This window comes from Cherax quadricarinatus, unplaced genomic scaffold (genome assembly GCF_038502225.1).
Source record: "Cherax quadricarinatus isolate ZL_2023a unplaced genomic scaffold, ASM3850222v1 Contig903, whole genome shotgun sequence".
Lineage (NCBI taxonomy): Eukaryota > Metazoa > Arthropoda > Malacostraca > Decapoda > Parastacidae > Cherax > Cherax quadricarinatus.
In genome coordinates, this window is record NW_027195929.1 from 67,716 (window position 1) to 88,959 (window position 21,244).

The 21,244-nt window shown below is 42.2% G+C and overlaps 1 protein-coding gene across 1 annotated transcript; it reads left to right on the top strand.

Annotated features, from left to right (window-relative positions):
* The first annotated feature begins 868 nt into the window (after positions 1-868).
* LOC138851533 (heat shock 70 kDa protein cognate 4) lies at positions 869-15,703 on the top strand. Its single transcript, XM_070080745.1, has 2 exons — positions 869-1,027; positions 13,564-15,703. Exon 2 carries the CDS (start codon positions 13,574-13,576, stop codon positions 15,539-15,541), a length of 1,968 nt encoding a protein of 655 aa, XP_069936846.1. The 5' UTR covers positions 869-1,027; positions 13,564-13,573; the 3' UTR covers positions 15,542-15,703.
* Positions 15,704-21,244: the final 5,541 nt, after the last annotated feature.

Here is a 21,244-nt window from a genome sequence, read left to right on the forward strand (position 1 = left end):
ATCACCAACACAGCCAGCATCACCATCAGAACCAGTATCATCACCAGAACCAGTATCACCACCGTCAGAACCAGTATCACCACCGCCAGAACCAGTATTACCACCGCCAGAACCAGTATCAGCACCGCTAGAACCAGTATCACCACCGTCAGAACCAGTATCACAACCGCTAGAACCAGTATCACCACCGCCATAACCAGTATCACCACCGCCAGAACCAGTATCACCACCGCTAGAACCAGTATCACCACCGTCAGAACCAGTATCACCACCGCTAGAACCAGTATCACCACCGCCATAACCAGTATCACCACCGCCAGAACCAGTATCACCACCGCCAGAACCAGTATCACCACTGCCAGAACCAGTATCACCACCGCCAGAACCAGTATCACCACCGCTAGAACCAGTATCACCACCGCCAGAACCAGTATCACCACCGCCAGAACCAGTATCACCACCGCCAGAACCAGTATCAGCACCGCTAGAACCAGTATCACCACCGCCAATGCTACCATCATCATCAATGCCGTCAATAGCACCACCACAACTGCGACAACTTTACCGTGAGAGTCAGTATATTTAAGATTAACGAAGAACCTCCTCGTGCTGATGTATTAGCTAAATAAACATTTTATCAGTGGAGTGGGTGAGGTTGGACTTTGTATGGTGATAACACCATGTGGCGGATCGCGCATGGCGGCAGAGGCGGTGGAGGCGGCGGCCACACGTGGCGCCGGGTAGGGTTGGCAGTCCTGCGACGCTGGCTGAAGCAGGACTCCTCGTCAACCAATGACTGAACAGCCCGCCACTAGCGCCAGCCAGTCAGAACTGATGGTGAGGTGGGTTTCTGGCGGTGATTGGTTGAAGGGTTGAAGGAGGAGGGAGCTTCTAGAAGGTTCGTGGGAGCGGCGGTGGTGACGAAGCATCCGGCGTCAGAGGCAGCAGTACGGGGCTCACACTGAGGTTGGTAGTACGCTCGCTGCTTCACTCCCGCAGCCACTGCACCTTCAGATACATACTTAAGGTAAGACACTTCTAACAATACACTGAAAGGTATATTTCTGTGTTACTTTACTAAGAATAATCACCATTTTAATCCTTCTTGTGAGGTGTTCAGAGTGTAATAATTAGTGTAGTAGACAGGCTTTTAACCCCATTAACCAAGGTTATTGTAAGTCATTAAGGTACACAAGGTTGTGTTGCAGGGAACAACACCATCGTCATCACTTCCATATTAATGTCTTAATCTTCGTTGCCTCGGTATACTATTTAAAAGGCTTCCTTTACTATTTTAGTTTCCTGCTGTTAAGTAAGTTTTGTTATCCACTTCTAACTTGTAGGTTTAATTAAGCATCTCTAGATATTCTACACACCTCTGTAGCTTGGTATTTAATTTTCTCGTCATTTTGGTATCTGTGAGGCAGTCGGGTGTTTCCTGACACTACCTGGTTAATATAGCTAATATGTGAATTTCTATGATGTGAAGTCCACGACGGTTAAGATAAGATTTCGTTCGGATTTTTAACCCCGGAGGGTTAGCCACCCAGGATAACCCAAGAAAGTCAGTGCGTCATCGAGGACTAACTTATTTCTATTGTGGTCCTCAATCTTGTCCCCCAGGATGCCACCCACACCAGTCGACTAACACCCAGGTACCTATTTGCTGCTAGGTGAACATAGCAGGTATAAGGAAACGCGTCGAAATGTTTCCAACCGCCGGGAATCGAACCCGGACCCTCCGTGTGTGAAGTGGGAGCTTTAGCCATCAGGCCAGGGAGGTAGTTTGGTCCACAGGAACCCCGGCTTCTTACCTCAATGTTCAACTTGCTTAGTTAGACTAAGGCAAAACCAACCTTTCATGGTTCGCGAAATCGTAATAAGATAGCTAACAAACCACAGAACTAGTGGGGTTTGAACCGATGGCAGGCAAGAATGGATATAAATGCTATTGGAAAATATACAAAGGAGGGTGACAAAGTTGATCCCATGTATCAGAAATCTTCCCTATGAGGATAGACTGAGGCCCTGAATCTACACTCTAGAAAGACGTAGAATTAGGGGGGATATGATTAAGGTGTATAAATGGAAGACAGGCATAAATAAAGGGGATGTAAATAACGTGCTGAAAATATCTAGCCTAGACAGGTCTCGTAGCAATGGTTTTAAGTTGGAAAAAAATCAGATTTAGGAAGGATATGGGAAAGCACTATATATTATATGATATTGTGTATATGGACTTCAGTAAGGCTTTTGACAGGGTCCCATATCAGAGACTATTGAGGAAAATTAAGGCACATGGAATAGGGGAAATTTTTTCCTGGATAGAGGCATGGTTGACAAATAGGCAGCAGAGAGTTTGCATAAATTGGGAGAAATCAGTGGGGAAGCGTCACGAGCGGTGTTCCACAGGGGTCAGTGTTGGGCCCCCTGCTGTTCACAATCTACATAAACGACATAGATGAGGGCATAAAGAGCGACATCAGCAAGTTTGCCGATGACACCAAAATAGGCCGTCGAATTCATTCTGACGAGGACATTAGAGCACTCCAAGAAGATTTGAGTAGACTGATGCAGTGGTCGGAGAGGTGGCAGATGCAGTTTAATATAGACAAATGCAAAGTTCTAAATGTTGGACAAGACAATAGCCATGCCACATATAAACTAAGTAATGTAGATCTTAATATTACGGATTGCGAAAAAGATTTAGGAGTTCTGGTTTACCTGGAGTTTACCTGGAGAGAGTTCCGGGGGTCAACGCCCCCGCGGCCCGGTCTGTGACCAGGCCGTAATCTGAAACCAAGACAACAGTGCATAAGTGTTCGCAATAAAGCTAATAGAATCCTTGGCTTCATATCAAGAAGCATAAATAATAGGAGTCCTCAGGTTGTTTTTCAACTCTACATCCTTGGTTAGGCCTCATTTAGGTTATGCTGCACAGTTTTGGTCACCGTATTACAGAATGGATATAAATGCTCAGGAAAATGTACAAAGGAGGATGACAAAGTTGATCCCATGTATCAGAAACCTTCCCTATGAGGATAGACTAAGGGCCCTGAATCTGCACTCTCTAGAAAGACGTAGAATTAGGGGGGATATGATTGAGGTGTATAAATGGAAGACGGGAATAAATAAAGGGGATGTAAATAGTGTGCTGAAAATATCTAGCCTAGACAGGACTCGCAGCAATGGTTTTAAGTTGAAAAATTCAGATTCAGGAAGGATATAGGAAAGTACTGGTTTGGTAAGTTGTGGGTGAGTGGAACAAACTCCCAAGTACAGTTATAGAGGCCAGAACTTTGTGTAGCTTTAAAAATAGGTTGGATAAATACATGAGTGGGTGTGAGTTGGACCTGATTAGCTTGTGCTACCAGGTCGGTTGCCGTGTTCCTCCCTTAAGTCAATGTGACCTGACCTGACTAGGTTGGGTGCATTGGCTTAAGCCGGTAGGAGACTTGGACCTGCCTCGCATGGGCCAGTAGGCCTGCTGCAGTGTTCCTTCATTCTTATGTTCTTATGGTAATTGTGGATGAGTGGAACAAACTCCAGAGTACAGTTAGAGGCTAAAACGTTGTGTAGTTTTAAAAATGGGTTTAGATAAATACATGGGTGGGTGTGAGTTGGACCTGATTAACTTGTGATACTAGGTCAGTTGCCGTGTTCCTTAAGTGAATGTGACCTGATCTGACTAGGTTGGGGCATCGGCTTTAGCCGGTAGTAGACTTGGACCTGCTTTGCATGGGCCAGTAGGCCTGCTGCAGTGTTCCTTCTTTCTTATGTTTTTAAACTAATGTTCGTATAACCTTCCCCGTGAGCTGCATGTAAACATAATGAAATAGTATAAACATTGTACATAAATTTTATATAATACCGACAAGATGAATTGAAAATGTGCAGCCTCTGAGTCTGGTTACCTGGAGGTTATTCCGGGGATCGACGCCCCCGCGGCCCGGTCCATGACCAGGTCTCCCAGTGGATCAGGGCCTGATCAACCAGGCTGTTACTGCTGGCCGCACGCAGTCCAGTGTACGAGCCACAGCCCGGCTGATCCGGCACTGACTTGAGGTATCTGTCCAGCTCTCTTGAAGGCAGCCAAGGGTTTATTGGTAATTCCCCTAATGATTGATGGGAGGCTGTTGAACAGTCTTGGGCCCCGGACACTGGTGGTGTTTTCTCTTAGTGCACCAATGGCGCCTCTACTTTTAATTGGGCATTTTGCATCGCCTGCCCAGTCTTACTTTCGTAGGGAGTGATTTCTGTGTGCAGATTCGGGACCATTCCTTCCAGGATTTTCCAAGTGTAGATTATGATATCTCTCTCTCCTGCATTCCAACGAGTACAAGTCAAGTGCTTACAAGCGTTCCCAGTAGTTTAAGGTGCTTGACAGAACTTATACGTGCAGTAAAGGATCTCTACACTCTAGATCTGCAATTTCACCTTCTTTGAATGGAGATGTTAATGTACAGCAGTATTCCAGCCTAGAGAGAACAAGAGATTTTAATAGGATCATCATTGGCTTGGCATCTCGTTTTGAATGTTCTCATTATCCATCCTATCATTTTCTTTGCACTTGTGATTGTGGCACTGTTGTGATCCTTGAAAGCGAGATCCTCAGACATTACTACTCCCAAGTCCCTTACATTATTTTTCCGGTCTATTGTATGACCAGTTTGTAGTATACTCTGTTCTAGTTATTATCTCCTCCAGTTTTCCATAACGGAGTAGTTGGAATTTGTCCTCGTTAAACATCATATTGTTTTCTGTTGCCCACTGGAAAACTTTGTTTATATCTTCTTGGAGGTTAACCGCGTCCTCAGCAGATGACAGCCTCATGCAAATCCTAGTATCATCCACAAAGGATTATACGGTGCTGTGGTGTATATCTGTCTGATATGAGGATGAGGAATAAGATGGGGGGGCTAGTACTGTTCCTTGTGGAACAGAGCTCTTCACTATGGCAGCCTCTGAGGGACAGATTACCTCATATTTTGTATATAATTCTTCACGTTATTGTATTCATAAAACCACTAGTTGGCGAAACTGCTACAATAAATACCCAGATGTGTTGCACATGTTTCTAATTCTTCAGTACGAACATTACCTGTCTGGAGTCAGCATTCCTGCGGCCTGCTCCATGACTAGGCTGACTGGTGAATGAAGGTCTGATCAGCTAGACTGTTGTTGGCTTCATGGTCCATTATATATATAAAAAAAAAAAAAAAAAGCTCAGTTGATAACCATATTGTCTAAGGGTTCTCTGGTAATTCCCCTTCTGCACGATAGGACACTGAAGTCTGGACCCCATAGAAGTACACGAAGTGGTTGTGACTTGGACTTTTCTAGCACTGGTCAGTAGATCTGCAGTGCTCATGTTTAAAGTTAGTAATGCCTTCAGGGTGAGGTAGGGTAGGTAACTTGGCTTGGCGGGTTGAGGGGTAGGGTAGGCAAAGCCATATTTTGGTTATGCTACAGTTCTGGACTCCATTAGAGAATGTACATAGATGTGTTGGAAAATAGAAAGTTGCTCCCATCTCAGGTATTTTTCCTGCGAGGATACAAGAGGTAGTGAATCTGCACTCTGGAAATGCATGGAATTAAGAAGGGATATGATTTAGGGTGTATAATTTGAAGACATAAATAGTTGGAAAAAATTGGTAAGTTGTGGAATGGCCATTGATGCATAAACCCTGGGTAGCTTCAACAAAATAGGTTACACAAGTGGATGTGGGTGGGCGAAAGTTAGACCCATCAAGCAAAAGCCAGGAGACTATTCAGTTAGCAGATAATGGTTCCAGGACAAATTGATAAATTACACATGGGTTACACTTGGAAATGTTTTGCCACAGTGGCTTCATCAGTCCAATAAAAAAACTTGAGGCTAAGACAATAAAGTAATAAAGTTCCTCAGCCTGGAGTCTACAGACTCCAGGATGAGGGACTGATTACTTGCCACATCTTCACAATTCACCTGTATTGGACTAAAGCCACTGTGTGGCAAAAAGTATCCAAAATAGGCAAGTGTTACCCGTATCTAATTTGTTTATGCAGAAGTCCACAATTTTACTTGTACATAGTAATGTATGGTGGGTAGTTGGACCTTAGGCCCCTCAGCCTAGCAGCAGGGTGGCAGAAGCTGCACAGGACTTTATACCCAAATTGTTCATGTTACTTTAAATACAAATTGGTGATGGTAGTATTAATGTAAATTTTATGAAATTTTTTTATCTTTTGTGGTATGTAAATGAGCCATACCATGGATGGGGATAGAACCCACGATCAGTCATTAAACTTAACTGACACTGGGCAACTGGCCCAGTGGCTTAAACGTCAGTCGTGAGTTTTATGACTCACGGGTTCTATCCCAGCCCATGGTATGGTTTGTTTGCAATCATGTCATTATGATTTTGCGAGTCTTTGGTAAGTGTTTTCTGTAGATCTGACCAAACTGTTGAAATGCCACTGATTTAAATATTGTACCATAATTGGTAAATGCTGGCACATTCAGAAAGGCTAAATTAGGTTGATATTATGTACCAGCAAATAATTCCCAAAATGACCAGGCCTCCTGGTGGGTCAGCCTGATCCACCAGGCTGTAACTGCTAGCTCTGCAGTTCAGTGTATGAATCATAGGCCAAACATAGTAAATTTAACTTTTATGTTTTCTGGTAAGAGGCAAAGAAACTATTAGCTTTATTGCTTATATTTATGCACTGTTTTTAAGTTACTGCTAACCAGAATTCTTAAGCATTTCATTTAATGTGTTGATTTGCATATTTTTTAGGTGCCGTAGTTAATCCCAGAGTTATAGAATGACCTATCTAGGTCATTCTATAACTCTTGTCTAGTTTATTTGCTGGCCTATTTTTGTCTGCTTCTCTTATCCCCAATAGTCTTTGATTTCTGCCTCATTTTTTTCCTCGTTAACTTGGGCTTGTAGGCTTATTTTTTGCTTGAAATAAAATGTATTTAAAATCCTGCTTCAGTGCACTAATTTCTTGCTTGATCCAAAGAGAAATGGCCAGTTTACTGTACACCTAAGAGGGCATAATATAATAACTTGGAAGTGCTAAAGGTGGGGTAATCATAACTCCTGCAAATGTAGGTGGGTGCTTGAACCCAAGGCAAGAGTTCTAAAACTGGCCTGCAAGTTCAGAGACTTGCCACGGGTTCAAGCTCAATCTGTTCCATTTGTTTGCAGTAGTGTTAGTTTTGTGAAATGCAAATGCAGCTATGAAGAGTAAATATGAATAAGTTTGGGAAGTTTTAATAACTTAAAAGGTAAACAAACTAAACTGCTCTGGTAGATTGTACCATATACATTGATCCATGTTGCTAATTGGCTGCTAAGCCACCCTCACAAAATCCAATTCCTGTTGACTCCAAAATGCTGCCTAAGAGGCAAGCTACCACATCACTGATTGGCTGAGGGCCCAACCCATGCATGCTGACATGTAATAGTAATGATAAAAAAATTTGGACCTGTAAAGTTGGATAAGGGAGATGCTGGGCATATAAAACATTCTGAAAGACATGATGCAACTATTACAAACCTAGTTGACATTGGCCATATTACTCTATATAGAAAGCCCCTAGTTATGCAGAGCATTTCAGTTGTGGCCCACAACAGTCTTGTATGCATGACTCACGAAATCGTAATGACACGATTGCAAACAAACCATACCCCGGCCGGGATTGAACCCGCGGTCAGAGAGTCTCAAAATTCCAGCCCGTCACGTTAGCCACTAGACCAGCTAGCCACGGGCTGGAGTTTTGAGACTGACCGCTGGTTCAATCCCGGCAGGGGTATGGTTAGTCTTGTATGCATATCCAATTTCTCATTACTTGCCTGTAAATGCCTCTTTTTGGCATCAACGTTTTATCCTATTTAACCATTTACGGTCAAATTTTAATTTCCCTATTTGGAACATGGGTGCCTGAGCAGCTTGACAACCTGTTCCACAGGAAAATCACTGAAAATCCTTGAGCCCCACAAAATCTGCTTCATGAAAATTTGGGTCTCTTTACATTGCAGTTAATTCCATGATAATTTTAACTAATTTGATTGCTTTTCCCAGGTTTGTTATTAACCTCTTAATTCCTTTTTAGCAAGATCATTAAAACATATTTCCGTCTGTACAGTCGGTTAAGAAAAGATCCATCTAGAAAGTTGCCAGACTGAACATTTCCTATTACTTAGGCTATTCCCATTAAAACATTTTAGCTTTGACTTGGTAATTTGGTCCCATAATGTTTTGCATCTAGGTTTGGGGGCCTGTAAATCTCAACTTTTTAGTCACTAAAGTCTAATACTGTACATGTAGTCTGTTGCTTTATTAAATCTAGACCTTCAACTCTTTGACATACCCTGCCAACCACCTTTGCCTGGTCCATGGCTGGGTTTAGAGTAGTAACTCTCAACTTGTCAAAACAATATCAAAGGTATTCAGAAGGCATTTGTCATTCAGGTTGGACCCACAATATACTTCCTGCACATGCAATTAATTTTAGCTCTTCAATTTAATTTCTAGCACTTCTATTAGCTGCCCTCTACTGTCAGCATGACAAATTCCTTTTATTAGCAACTGTGATCTTTAACCCTTCTTGGCAATTTTTGTTCATTTTTATCCCCTCTGATGCAATGTACCTATACCACTATCTTTCTATCACTTTAAAATCCTAGAAAACTCGACTGCCTCCTTAAGAGAGTAGGCTAATGCTACCACCACCCCTGCTCAAGAGATGTGCCCCATCCCTTGCATACATACCATGTTTGCCAGAGGTTGTGCTAGTTGTCAAAGAATGTGATGGCAAGTGCTTTGCAGTACTTGCTAGCCAGCAGTTTACAGTGCTCTAGACATCCATTAATTGTGCACTTTTCTAGGGAAAATTCTAAAAAACGATTAGGACACTTTCCTTAAACCTAATTAATCCATAGCTGGCCTGTGCTTAAATCTGACCTTCCCCAATTCAAAAAATTGAGGGCTATTAAAATCATACCTCAAATTGTAAAATATTCACTATAAGGAAATGCACCTAGGTCTATTACGTGTGATGTAATCATGTCAAATGTTGCTATAATTATAATTCACTGTAGAAATCTCGTAGGAAAATATTTACACCAAAATAATGCCAGATTTTATTCTTTTTCCTTTGATAAAATCAGTTTCTCCTTAAATAGCAGCTCCTATCTCCTGCTCTTCCCAATCTTTTCCACAATCACTGAAGACTGTTAAGATTGAAATTTTAGTTAATGCTGGCTATTTTAAACTGGTATGTTTAGCTTTTCTTGTAATTTTATCCTCATTGTATTTGACAGTGACCAAGTGTGTTCTGTAAATGGCAGCTTATGTAGGTTGTGGTCATGTTTAGCATTTTCAGAATTTCATTTTTTTTTTTTAAGCTTTTCGACATAATTTGCTTGCAAATTTTTAGGCAAACACCAGTCACTAGAATAAAATTTTAATACTAAGTGGTTTTAAGACGGCTTCAACATTTTTGTGAATAACATAGTAGCTCGTTTGATCTGAAAATTTAACTTGGTCAGTCTTAACATGAAATATATTTTAGGTAAACATTTGCCCTTATTCACTTCCCTATTAAAAGGCACTTGCTCAATTATCATTTTAATATTTTAGAAGGATTGGCAAGAAATTTTCCTTCTGGCAAATACATGTAGTTTGTAATTTTGACAATGCAGATGCTTGCAGCACTCCTCGCCAAGGTCTTCTTGCAGTTTTAATCTTAAAATTTTTATTGTACTAGGCAAACACTTTTAAACAGATCTGCTGAATGTGTTCAAGGACATTGAATATAATAGCTTTAGCTTAATGTACAGGAATTTCAAGTGAATGCAGAATACTATAAATAGTGTACATTGCTCATTTCAATGTTTCATATCCACTTCTCTTCGGTGACTTAAAACGTTTACTTTAACAGAGCAGTTTAACCTTCTCACCCTTGCAGAATCCTTGAAATAATTTGATTCAGGGAACCTCTGCATAAAAACGATATTATCATCTTTCTCTTGAGTTATTTTCTGATAACTGGTTTATGAAAAAAAGAACAGAGGTCAAACTTCGAGACCTCGTACAGATGTTTTCATTCGCACAAATTTAACCATACTACAAAATACAAAAAAAAAAAAAAATCGTATACAACACAGAACGAAAACAGATTACTAGATTAACTTGTGCCTTTCCAGTATTGTCAATAAATTAAGATAAAAAAAAGAAAATTTACTAAACATGGGTGAATGAACTGTACCTGTATACCGAGAAGGGCACAGGACTGATGGAGATCATATACAGCTCCTGTCCACTGACCCCTATAAGCGGTATTGCACTACAGATTTTGCTAAATACATACCATATTCCCCCATGATTATTATAAGTTTTTAAATGATATAACAGGTTGAAGACTATTATAATACCCACGAATTTTCCAAGAATATGCCATACGTGTATAGTAAAATTAAGAATATAAAATTAAACAAAGACACACACATATTTGTGCACAAAGACAAATCACAGGTTTTATATTAAAGAAGCATATTTAATCTAAATTTGCTTCAAAAATATTTCCTTGACCCTTGTATGTTCATGACATTTTGCCTTTATCTTAATCCATTTCAACATTGTCACTAATAATTACAGGTGTGTGTGTGTGTGAGATATATATATATATATATATATATATATATATATATATATATATATATTATTATAATTTTTTTTTTCTCAAGTCGGCCGTCTCCCACCGAGGCAGGGTGACCCAAAAAAGAAAGAAAATCCCCAAAAAGAAAATACTTTCATCATTCAACACTTTCACCACACTCGCACATTATCACTGTTTTTGCAGAGGTGTTCAGAATAAACAGTTTAGAAGCATACACATATAAAGATACACAACATATCCCTCCAAACTGCCAATATCCCAAACCCCTCCTTTAAAGTGCAGGCATTGTACTTCCCATTTCCAGGACTCAAGTCCGACTATATGAAAATAACCGGTTTCCCTGAATCCCTTCACTAAATATTACCCTGCTCACACTCCAACAGATCGTCAGGTCCCAAGTACCATTCGTCTCCATTCACTCCTATCTAACACGCTCACGCACGCTTGCTGGAAGTCCAAGCCCCTTGCCCACAAAACCTCCTTTACCCCCTCTCTCCAACCCTTTCGAGGACGACCCCTACCCCGCCTTCCTTCCCCTATAGATTTATATGCTTTCCATGTCATTCTACTTTGATCCATTCTCTCTAAATGACCAAACCACCTCAACAACCCCTCTTCTGCCCTCTGACTAATACTTTTATTAACTCCACACCTCCTAATTTCACACACCGAATTTTCTGCATAATATTTACACCACACATTGCCCTTAAACAGGACATCTCCACTGCCTCCAACCGTCTCCTCGCTGCTGCATTTACCACCCAAGCTTCACACCCATATAAGAGTGTTGGTACTACTATACTTTCATACATTCCCTTCTTTGCCTCCATAGATAACGTTTTTTGACTCCACATATACCTCAACGCACCACTCACCTTTTTTCCCTCATCAATTCTATGATTAACCTCATCCTTCATAAATCCATCCGCCGACATGTCAACTCCCAAGTATCTGAAAACATTCACTTCTTCCATACTCCTCCTCCCCAATTTGATATCCAATTTTTCTTTATCTAAATCATTTGACACCCTCATCACCTTACTCTTTTCTATGTTCACTTTCAACTTTCTACCTTTACACACATTCCCAAACTCATCCACTAACCTTTGCAATTTTTCTTTAGAATCTCCCATAAGCACAGTATCATCAGCAAAAAGTAACTGTGTCAATTCCCATTTTGAATTTGATTCCCCATAATTTAATCCCACCCCTCTCCCAAACACCCTAGCTTTTACTTCCTTTACAACCCCATCTATAAATATATTAAACAACCATGGTGACATTACACATCCCTGTCTAAGACCTACTTTTATCGGGAAGTAGTCTCCCTCTCTTCTACACACCCTAACCTGAGCCTCAGTATCCTCATAAAAACTCTTTACAGCATTTAATAACTTACCACCTATTCCATATACTTGCAACATCTGCCACATTGCTCCTCTATCCACTCTATCATATGCCTTTTCTAAATCCATAAATGCAATAAAAACTTCCCCATCTTTATATAAATACTGTTCATATATGCTTCAATGTAAACACCTGATCTACACATCCGTTACCCACTCTGAAACCTCCTTGCTCATCCGCAATCCTACATTCTGTCTTACCTCTAATTCTTTCAATTATAACCCTACCGTACACTTTTCCTGGTATACTCGGTAAGCTTATTCCTCTATAATTTTTACAGTCTCTTTTGTCCCCTTTCCCTTTATATAAAGGGACTATACATGCTCTCCGCATATATATATATATATATATATATATATATATATATATATATATATATATATATATATATATATATATATATATATATATATATATATATATATATATATATATATATATATATATATATATATATATATATATATATATATATATCTCTATCTATCTATCTATCTATCTATCTATCTATCTATCTATCTATCTATCTATCTCTGTCTGTCTTTGTTTACAGATAGGGTTAAGGTTTGTGAGGGAAGACTTTCATATAAGGTCTCTTGAACAAGCAGTTTGATTTCAGGTTTTTAGAATTGTTAATAAATTTAAGAAAATAGTAAGTTATTTTTGGCTTCAACCAGTTATCAGAAGTATTTCCCTTGTGAACTTTAAGCTTATAAAAAGAAATTTATGTATTTTTATATAGGTGTTCCCTGAAACAAAAATTTAAAGGGTTCTGCAAGGGTTAAGATTGAGAAATATGGGTCTAGACAGTCTCCCTGGCATAATGTCCCCCTGAAGAAAGGCCTGCCTTTTTGCCCTTGAAGGTCTCTTGATCAAAGACCACTGACTTGCCATCCCTTGGATCCCCTGAATGCCTCACAGGTGCTTTGGCAAAAGTTACACACTGCCATTATTAAAGTGACTGATCCATTTTTCACTGCTGGCAAATTTTCTTTTAACTGAAATCTTGAATAGCCCTGACTTTCTCCAGATATTTTTAAAGCCCATGTTACTGTCAACTCTGGTGTCAGTTTTAGCCAGTTACACCATTTAATTATAATTGCACAGAGATTGTCAAAATACAACACAAACTGGTATCAGGCAAGTCTTGTACATTATAGCCATGTGTTACTTTGGGTTAGGTCAGTATAACTTTATTACTAGTAATAGTTTCAAAGTACACCCATTGACATGCATATACTGTCAGAACCATCCCTGTATAAAATTTAAAATGTAATTAGTTTCCCATGTCTGGAATATTTTATAAAAAAATTCATTTAGTCTGACCCAATTTGTTTGTACCATGAGGTATGCCTAATATGGATTCGGTATGTAATGTAGTTCAGTATATAAGATGTTACTACGAATGTAATTTGTAGACAAATGCCATTTGCATTGTATTTGTTTATGAAATGTTAATGCTGATTTTTTTTTTTTTACAGAACTAAAACAATGGCTAAGGCAAGAGCGGTAGGTATTGATTTGGGAACTACCTATTCCTGCGTAGGTGTATTCCAACATGGAAAGGTTGAAATCATCGCAAACGACCAGGGCAACAGGACGACACCTTCGTACGTGGCCTTCACAGATACTGAACGCCTTATTGGGGATGCTGCAAAGAACCAGGTGGCTATGAACCCCAACAACACTGTTTTTGATGCAAAGAGGCTGATTGGCAGAAAGTTTGATGATCACAATGTCCAGGCTGATATGAAACACTGGCCTTTCACTGTCATAAATGAGAACACTAAGCCAAAGATTCAGGTAGAGTACAAAGGTGATAAGAAAACATTTTATCCTGAAGAAATTTCCTCGATGGTGCTAATAAAAATGAAGGAAACTGCAGAAGCATACCTAGGAGCTACAGTGAAAGATGCGGTAATTACAGTCCCAGCATATTTTAATGATTCTCAACGTCAGGCTACCAAAGATGCTGGCACAATATCTGGTCTAAATGTACTGCGCATCATTAATGAACCCACTGCTGCTGCTATTGCTTATGGGCTTGACAAGAAAGTAGGTGGTGAGAGAAATGTACTGATTTTCGATCTTGGTGGTGGTACTTTTGATGTATCCATCCTTACCATCGAAGATGGTATATTTGAAGTAAAGTCTACTGCAGGTGACACTCACTTGGGTGGTGAAGACTTCGATAATCGTATGGTGAATCACTTTATGCAAGAGTTCAAGAGAAAGTACAAGAAGGACCCATCTGAAAACAAGCGCGCCCTTCGTAGACTTCGTACTGCTTGTGAACGTGCAAAGCGCACTCTGTCCTCTTCTACTCAGGCTAGTGTTGAAATAGACTCCTTATTTGAGGGTATAGACTTCTACACCTCTATTACACGTGCTCGTTTTGAAGAGCTGTGTGCAGACTTGTTCCGAGGAACTCTGGAGCCCGTTGAAAAAGCTCTTCGTGATGCAAAGATGGACAAATCTCAGATTCAAGACATTGTTCTTGTGGGAGGATCTACTCGTATTCCCAAAATTCAGAAGCTCTTGCAGGACTTCTTCAATGGAAAGGAACTGAACAAATCTATTAATCCTGATGAAGCGGTGGCATACGGCGCAGCTGTTCAAGCTGCTATTTTGTGTGGTGACAAATCTGAAGCTGTGCAGGACTTGCTTCTACTTGATGTAACTCCACTTTCTTTGGGTATCGAGACAGCCGGAGGAGTAATGACTGCTCTAATAAAGCGTAACACAACCATTCCAACCAAGCAGACTCAAACTTTCACCACTTACTCAGACAACCAACCAGGTGTGCTCATTCAGGTATACGAAGGAGAACGTGCAATGACCAAGGATAACAACCTTCTTGGGAAATTTGAACTAACTGGCATACCTCCAGCGCCTCGAGGTGTACCTCAGATTGAAGTTACTTTTGATATTGATGCTAATGGTATTTTGAATGTATCTGCTGTAGACAAGAGCACTGGCAAGGAAAACAAGATAACTATTACCAACGACAAGGGCCGTCTTAGCAAAGAAGAAATTGAACGCATGGTGCAAGATGCTGAAAAATACAAAGCTGAAGATGAGAAACAGAGGGATCGTATTTCTGCCAAGAACTCCCTGGAATCTTACTGTTTTAACATGAAGTCTACTGTGGAAGAAGAAAAATTCAAGGATAAGGTTTCTGAAGAAGACCGTAACAAGATTCTGGAAGCTTGCAATGATGCAATCAAGTGGCTAGATTCAAATCAGCTTGGTGAGAAGGAAGAGTATGAGCACAAGCAGAAAGAAATAGAACAGATTTGCAACCCAATTATCACAAAGATGTATCAAGCAGCTGGAGGTGCTCCAGGTGGTATGCCCGGTGGTATGCCTGGAGGTATGCCAGGAGGCTTCCCTGGTGCCCCTGGTGGCGCTGGTGCTCCTGGTGGTGGTTCTGGTCCTACCATCGAAGAGGTAGACTAAGTTCTGGCCATCTTGACCACCTGTTGTCCATTAATCATCCCTCTACTAGTCGAATCATTCCATTATAAAGGCAAAAGTTTTCCTTAACTTTTTAGTTGGGATACATTTATTTTTTGTTAAGCCATTCCATACATTCATGAAGAGTAAAACTTCGGTAATTACTGTGGTATTTTGTGTAATCCTAAATATTGTTATTGGAGAATTTTTTATATTTTCCCACTTGCCAGGTGCTAACCCTTGTGGGTGTAGTGCCTCCTATTATGACTGATGGGCTCTTGATGGAAGGGATTAAGCTTCTATTTACCACGCCCATATTTGTTTTAGGTGTATGAGCTGTGCAAGCCTTTGGTGTTTGGCTTGAATTGCATATTTAAAGAGGAAGCTAAACTATTTTAAGTTCCTGGTTTAGTGATCCTTGAATATTAAATTTAAAGTTTATTCCAAGACCCCTCAGGGAAGGTTCCTTGATGGCGAGGGACTTTTGATTTAGGGCTGTATAGTCCTTGTGGCTTAGCGCTTTTTTGATTATAATTTTGATTTAGGGAATTTGATCTGCTCCAGTTCCCCGACCCCTCAAGGAAGGTTCCTTGATGTTGGTGAGGGGCTCTTGATTTAGGGAATTGGATCTGTGCTCCAGTTCCCCGAATTAAGCCTGAATGCCTTCCACATCCCCCCCAGGCGCTGTATAACCCTCCGGGTTTAGCGCTCCCAGTTCCCCGAATAAGCCTGAAAGCTTTCCACATCCCCCAGGCGATGTATAACCCCACGGGTTTAGCGCTTCCCATTTGATTATAATAGGTATAAACAGGTGAAGCCGAAAAAGCCGTTTATTGGTGTATTTTGATGGCATTTAGGTTCGACTGACATCAAGGGTGAGGACTTGATCTAGGGAATTTGATCTGCTGTATACCCCTTGTGGCTTAGCGCTTCTTTATGATTATAATAATAATACAGATCCCCGAATAAGCCTGAATACCCTCAATCCTATATTTGCATATTCCTTTAGTACGTCCCACCCTTCAACTTCATGACCCTCGCGGGTTTAGCGCACCACCTAAATTTTTATTAAACTAGCAGTGCTTGATTCATAGCATAAAAATTCATAATACGATCATGGAACATCCAGAAAGTATAAAGCAATGCGGCTACATAACATTCATTCCCAAAATATACATACATGTTTAAATATCTTGATTGTCCATGAATCTTCCCACCACACTAACTTGTGGGTTTTAGCGGTTAGTATAGATTATATAATTTCCACCATTTTCAATCCCTTTAGTCGGATCAGTGTGGCGTACCTCGCCCTTTGGTTTTTTTCCCGGTATTGCTTACTAGTGGGTTTCCATTCTCATATCTTGGCAGCAACCGAAACTCGCCCAGTGGCGCTAGCCGCCGTTTTCTAACAGCAGAAGTACTTGTGTACAAGTCTCTCAGTGAAGAAAACCAACGTAGCGATGGTTGAACCTAGTGCCAGGAAGTAGAAGGCTCCCTGCAGTTGTCCCAGGCCTAGTACCACCAGCCCGCCATTCTTCTGTAACAAACATTACGATACAATGTTAAAACTCTTGTGCTGCTCAGTTTGTCACGTTTCCAATATTAAGTGCAGAATGTCTAGTAAATAGGATCATTCTTTTTATGTAAAACCGCTGTAGGACCATCGTGGGTTTAGCCCTTTTTTTTTTTCTATCTTTACTGTTAACGTTTGGATAGGTTATCCCCTCAAGGGAGGTTCCTTGATGCTGGTGAGGGGTTCTTGATCTAGGGAATAGGATCTGTGCTTCGGTTCCCTTAATTGAGCCTGAATACCTTCCTCATCCCCTTCCCCACAGGCGCTGTATAATCCTACGGGTTTAGCGCTCCTTGATTATAATTCAAGCTGAAATCGGTTAATACGAAAACTAGCAGTAAGCTAATACTGATTCTATAATGTAAGAGTGGCTCTTCATACAAGGAACTGGGCCTGACTTTCTGTGGATCGAATCTGATTGCAACCCATTAACCCAGGCGCTCCACAACCCGTATGAGATTGGTGGCCTTCCCCTCTGCATGTATAATCTGGTGTAATGTGAGTGAAGGAGTGATTTGTCGCTTCACCTTGATGCAAATGAAGGGCTCTTGATTCATGGAAGTGGTTACCTGGAGGTTATTCTGGGGATCAACGCCCCCGCGGCCCGGTCCATGACCAGGCCTCCCGGTGGATCAGGGCCTGATCAACCTGGCTATTACTGCTAGCCGCACGCAGTCCAACATACGAGCCACAGCCCGGCTGATCCGGCACTGACTTTAGGTATCTGTCCAGCTCTTGAAGGCAGCCAGGGGTTTATTGGTAATTCCCCTAATGCTTGATGGGAGGCTGTTGAACAGTCTTGGGCCCCGGACCTCTTCAAGGGGGGCTCCTTGGCGTGGTGAAGAGGCTCTTGGTCTGAGGAATTAGCCCTGTCGGTCTTCTTCCTCAGACCGAACCTAATTACCCCCCATTCTCCCCTCCCCTATCCCATCCTCCCCATCCTCCCCTTTTTCCATTCCTCCTCCTCCTCCTCCTCACCCCTCCCTTTTGCCCTTCCTCTTCTTGGCCTTCGTGATTTCTCCCACAGGCGCACTAGTTCCTAGGTAGGGGAAAGGACACCGGGGTCCATCCCATTCCGTTGAGGTTTCTTGGCGGTGGCGTAGTTTGCCGTGGAATCTGGATTGCCTGGGGATGTCCCGATCCCTCTCCGGTATCCCGGAGTAGCTTTGGGTGTCTTTTGGGGGACGGGTGTATCTCTGGAAGCCACCTTTCGGATTCCGGGGGTGGTGGCTGAAGGAGGTATGCTTTGTGGCGGATATCCGGCCGCCCTCTCTTTTGTCCACCGAGGTAGCTCGGCAGATGTGAGGTTGCTATCCCAGATTGCTGGTTTACTGGCATGAAGGGTAGGGTATGGCACGGGTTCCATGCTGCATCTGCGCTACTAGCGGTGTCGAGTCCTCTTGGGCGCGGAGGGGGATTTCCGGCCCTTTCATTCCTCCTGGGAACTATTCCTCCCCGCTCCCCCCTTTTTTTATTCTTTTTTTTATTTTTATTTTCTTTTCTTCTTTCTTTTTTTTTCTTAAAAACAAAAAGCAAAGGAGTAACCTAACCATGGCAGCCCTAGTCCATGAAACCACTACCCCCGGGCCCCTTCTTGATACCGCACCCCATTCTGACCCTGCCTTGTGTTTAGACCACTCTTCGGACACTCCTGATGCCCCTGTACCTCTTGCTGGTGCTGTTTCCTCACCCGCTTCAGGTACCGGGGCTTCGACTGACTCCTTCGATTTGTCTGAACTCCGCTCTCCTTTGACTATGCTTCCGGCTTCTCCCTCTACGGTACGGCAATTTTCGAATCGCCCACCCATTTCCTGCCGGACCAACTCCGGTCCTACTCCTAAACGCCAACGTCAATCTCCTGATGATGCTCCGTCGTTACCTTCCCATTCTACTCGGAAACGACCGACACGTCAAGCACTCCCTCTCCACGCTCAGTTTCGGACCGCACAATGGACTAAATTCTTTACTTTAAGACCAACTTCTTCTTCTGCCTACCTTTCTGACCATAGTATTGCCAAAGCGCTCCTGCGTCATGTTGGCAGAGATATTTCATTTCACGCTCTCAAGAGCGGTACACGCATCGTCACTGTCCAGAATGCTACCCAAGCTCATGATCTTTCTCTCCTTTCGAATATCGATACTACTCCTATCACTATTGAAAAACATCTTTCTCTCAATTCTTGTAGTGGTACTGTCATTCTGCCCCATACCATAGTCCAACAGAATTTCCAGTCATGTGGCAATGACATTTTTGAACAGCTGGAACTCCAGGATCTCCCAATCCTCAAAGTAGACACTTATGTCCTTCCTGCCCGGGGGCGGAGACGTTACCCTTGCAATGTGGCTCGTTTAACTTTTGACAGCCGAGAACTCCCGTCCTCTGTATATGTCGCGGGACATCGGTTACAAGTTCGAAAGGTGATACCTACACCGCAACAATGTAGAAATTGCTGGCGTTTTGGTCACCCAGCGAAATATTGCAGATCTATGGCCGAATGCCCAGTCTGTGGTGCCGACAACCACTCTAATACATCTTGCAGTCAACCTCCATCTTGCCTTAATTGTAATGAAGCTCACCCTTCGTACTCCCGCCGTTGCCAGGTCTACTTAAATGAACGTGAAATCCGTTGCCTCAAAGAGGCAGAAGGTCTCCCTTATGCTATGGCAGTTACTCATCTCCGCCTCCAAGGGAGACTACCCCGTGTTTCTTATTCTCGTGTTTCCAAACGTCCCCCCACTTCTGGGGTCCCATCTTCTGCAGCCTCCTCTGTTGTTACCCCTCCCATAGCCACTACGGCATCTAATCCTTTTGCTGTCCTTGGCTCTGACGTCCCGACTACAACTCGGTCTGTTCTCACATCTTCGCGTCCTTCCTCACAAGCCCCAGTATCGACAAGACCTCGTACGACACCTAATACCAATCGCCCCTCTACTCAGAAGTCCAAAAAATCCACATTGCTCAAATCTTCTTTGCCCCTTCCTTCCCTTCTTCCACCTCCACACGTTACCTTTCCAGTCTCTGTACCTAGTTCTTCCCCTCTCTCTGGCTCTGTTACAAGTGTGGAGATTCACCCTCCTCCTCGTACTATGCCTTCCACCCCCGTCCCCTCCCAAGTTTCTCCCTCTTCTGTCACCTCCCAGGTTTCTACCTCTTCTGTCCCCCCCCACACTTCATCTCCAGTCCCTTACACTTTTCCCTCCCCCTCTACTTTGGTACAGTCCATTACTGTCCCAATCTTTACTCACCCTCCTCCTCCTATCTCCAATATGGTTTCCCATACATCTTTGAATTCAGAAACACTTGAAGCCATTTCAGAATATATTGCAGAGACTAAACCTTCAATGGACACTGATTCACTTCCTGTTCCTTCTCTTCCCTCTCCTCCATCTTCACAACCCCATTCTTCGCAACGCTCCGTTCCTTCGCTACTTGAACATCTTCCAATGCCACCACACGTTGACTTTTCTAACCCCTCTAGTCCGTAGGTGCCTTTACCTACAGATTCCTGATATTTTCTTCATCGCCAATCATGGCCTATTTACAGTGGAATATCCGCGGCCTCAGGGGTAATCGGGGTGAGCTTCAGATGTTGCTTTCCAGGTTTTACCCTGTTGGTGCTTGCTTACAAGAACCAAAATTACACTCGGCTGTTTTCCAACCTATCTCAGGCTATAATTTATTGTATTCTTCGGATCCTTTCTCAGATGGGACCTTTAATGAAAGTGCCCTTCTTCTACGCAATGATATTCCGTACTGTCAACTATTTGTCCATACCTCGCTGCATTACACTGCAGCCCGTATCCACTTGAATAAGTGGTTTACAATATGTTCTTTATATCTCTCTCCTTCTCGAGCATTTTCTATCCCAGACTTTGCCTTTCTTGTTTCATCCTTACCACCACCACTTCTGTTACTTGGTGATTTTAATGCCCACCATTTCCTCTGGGGGGGGTCTCATTGTGACTCACGTGGCATTCAGTTGGAGGCTTTTCTTGCCTCTCACCCCCTCCATGTTTTAAATACGGGTACTCCCACCCATTTTGATCCTCGTACTCATACTCTCTCTTGCATCGATCTATCAGTCTGCTCTTCCTCCACTGCACTAGACTTCACCTGGTCTGTTCTACCAGAC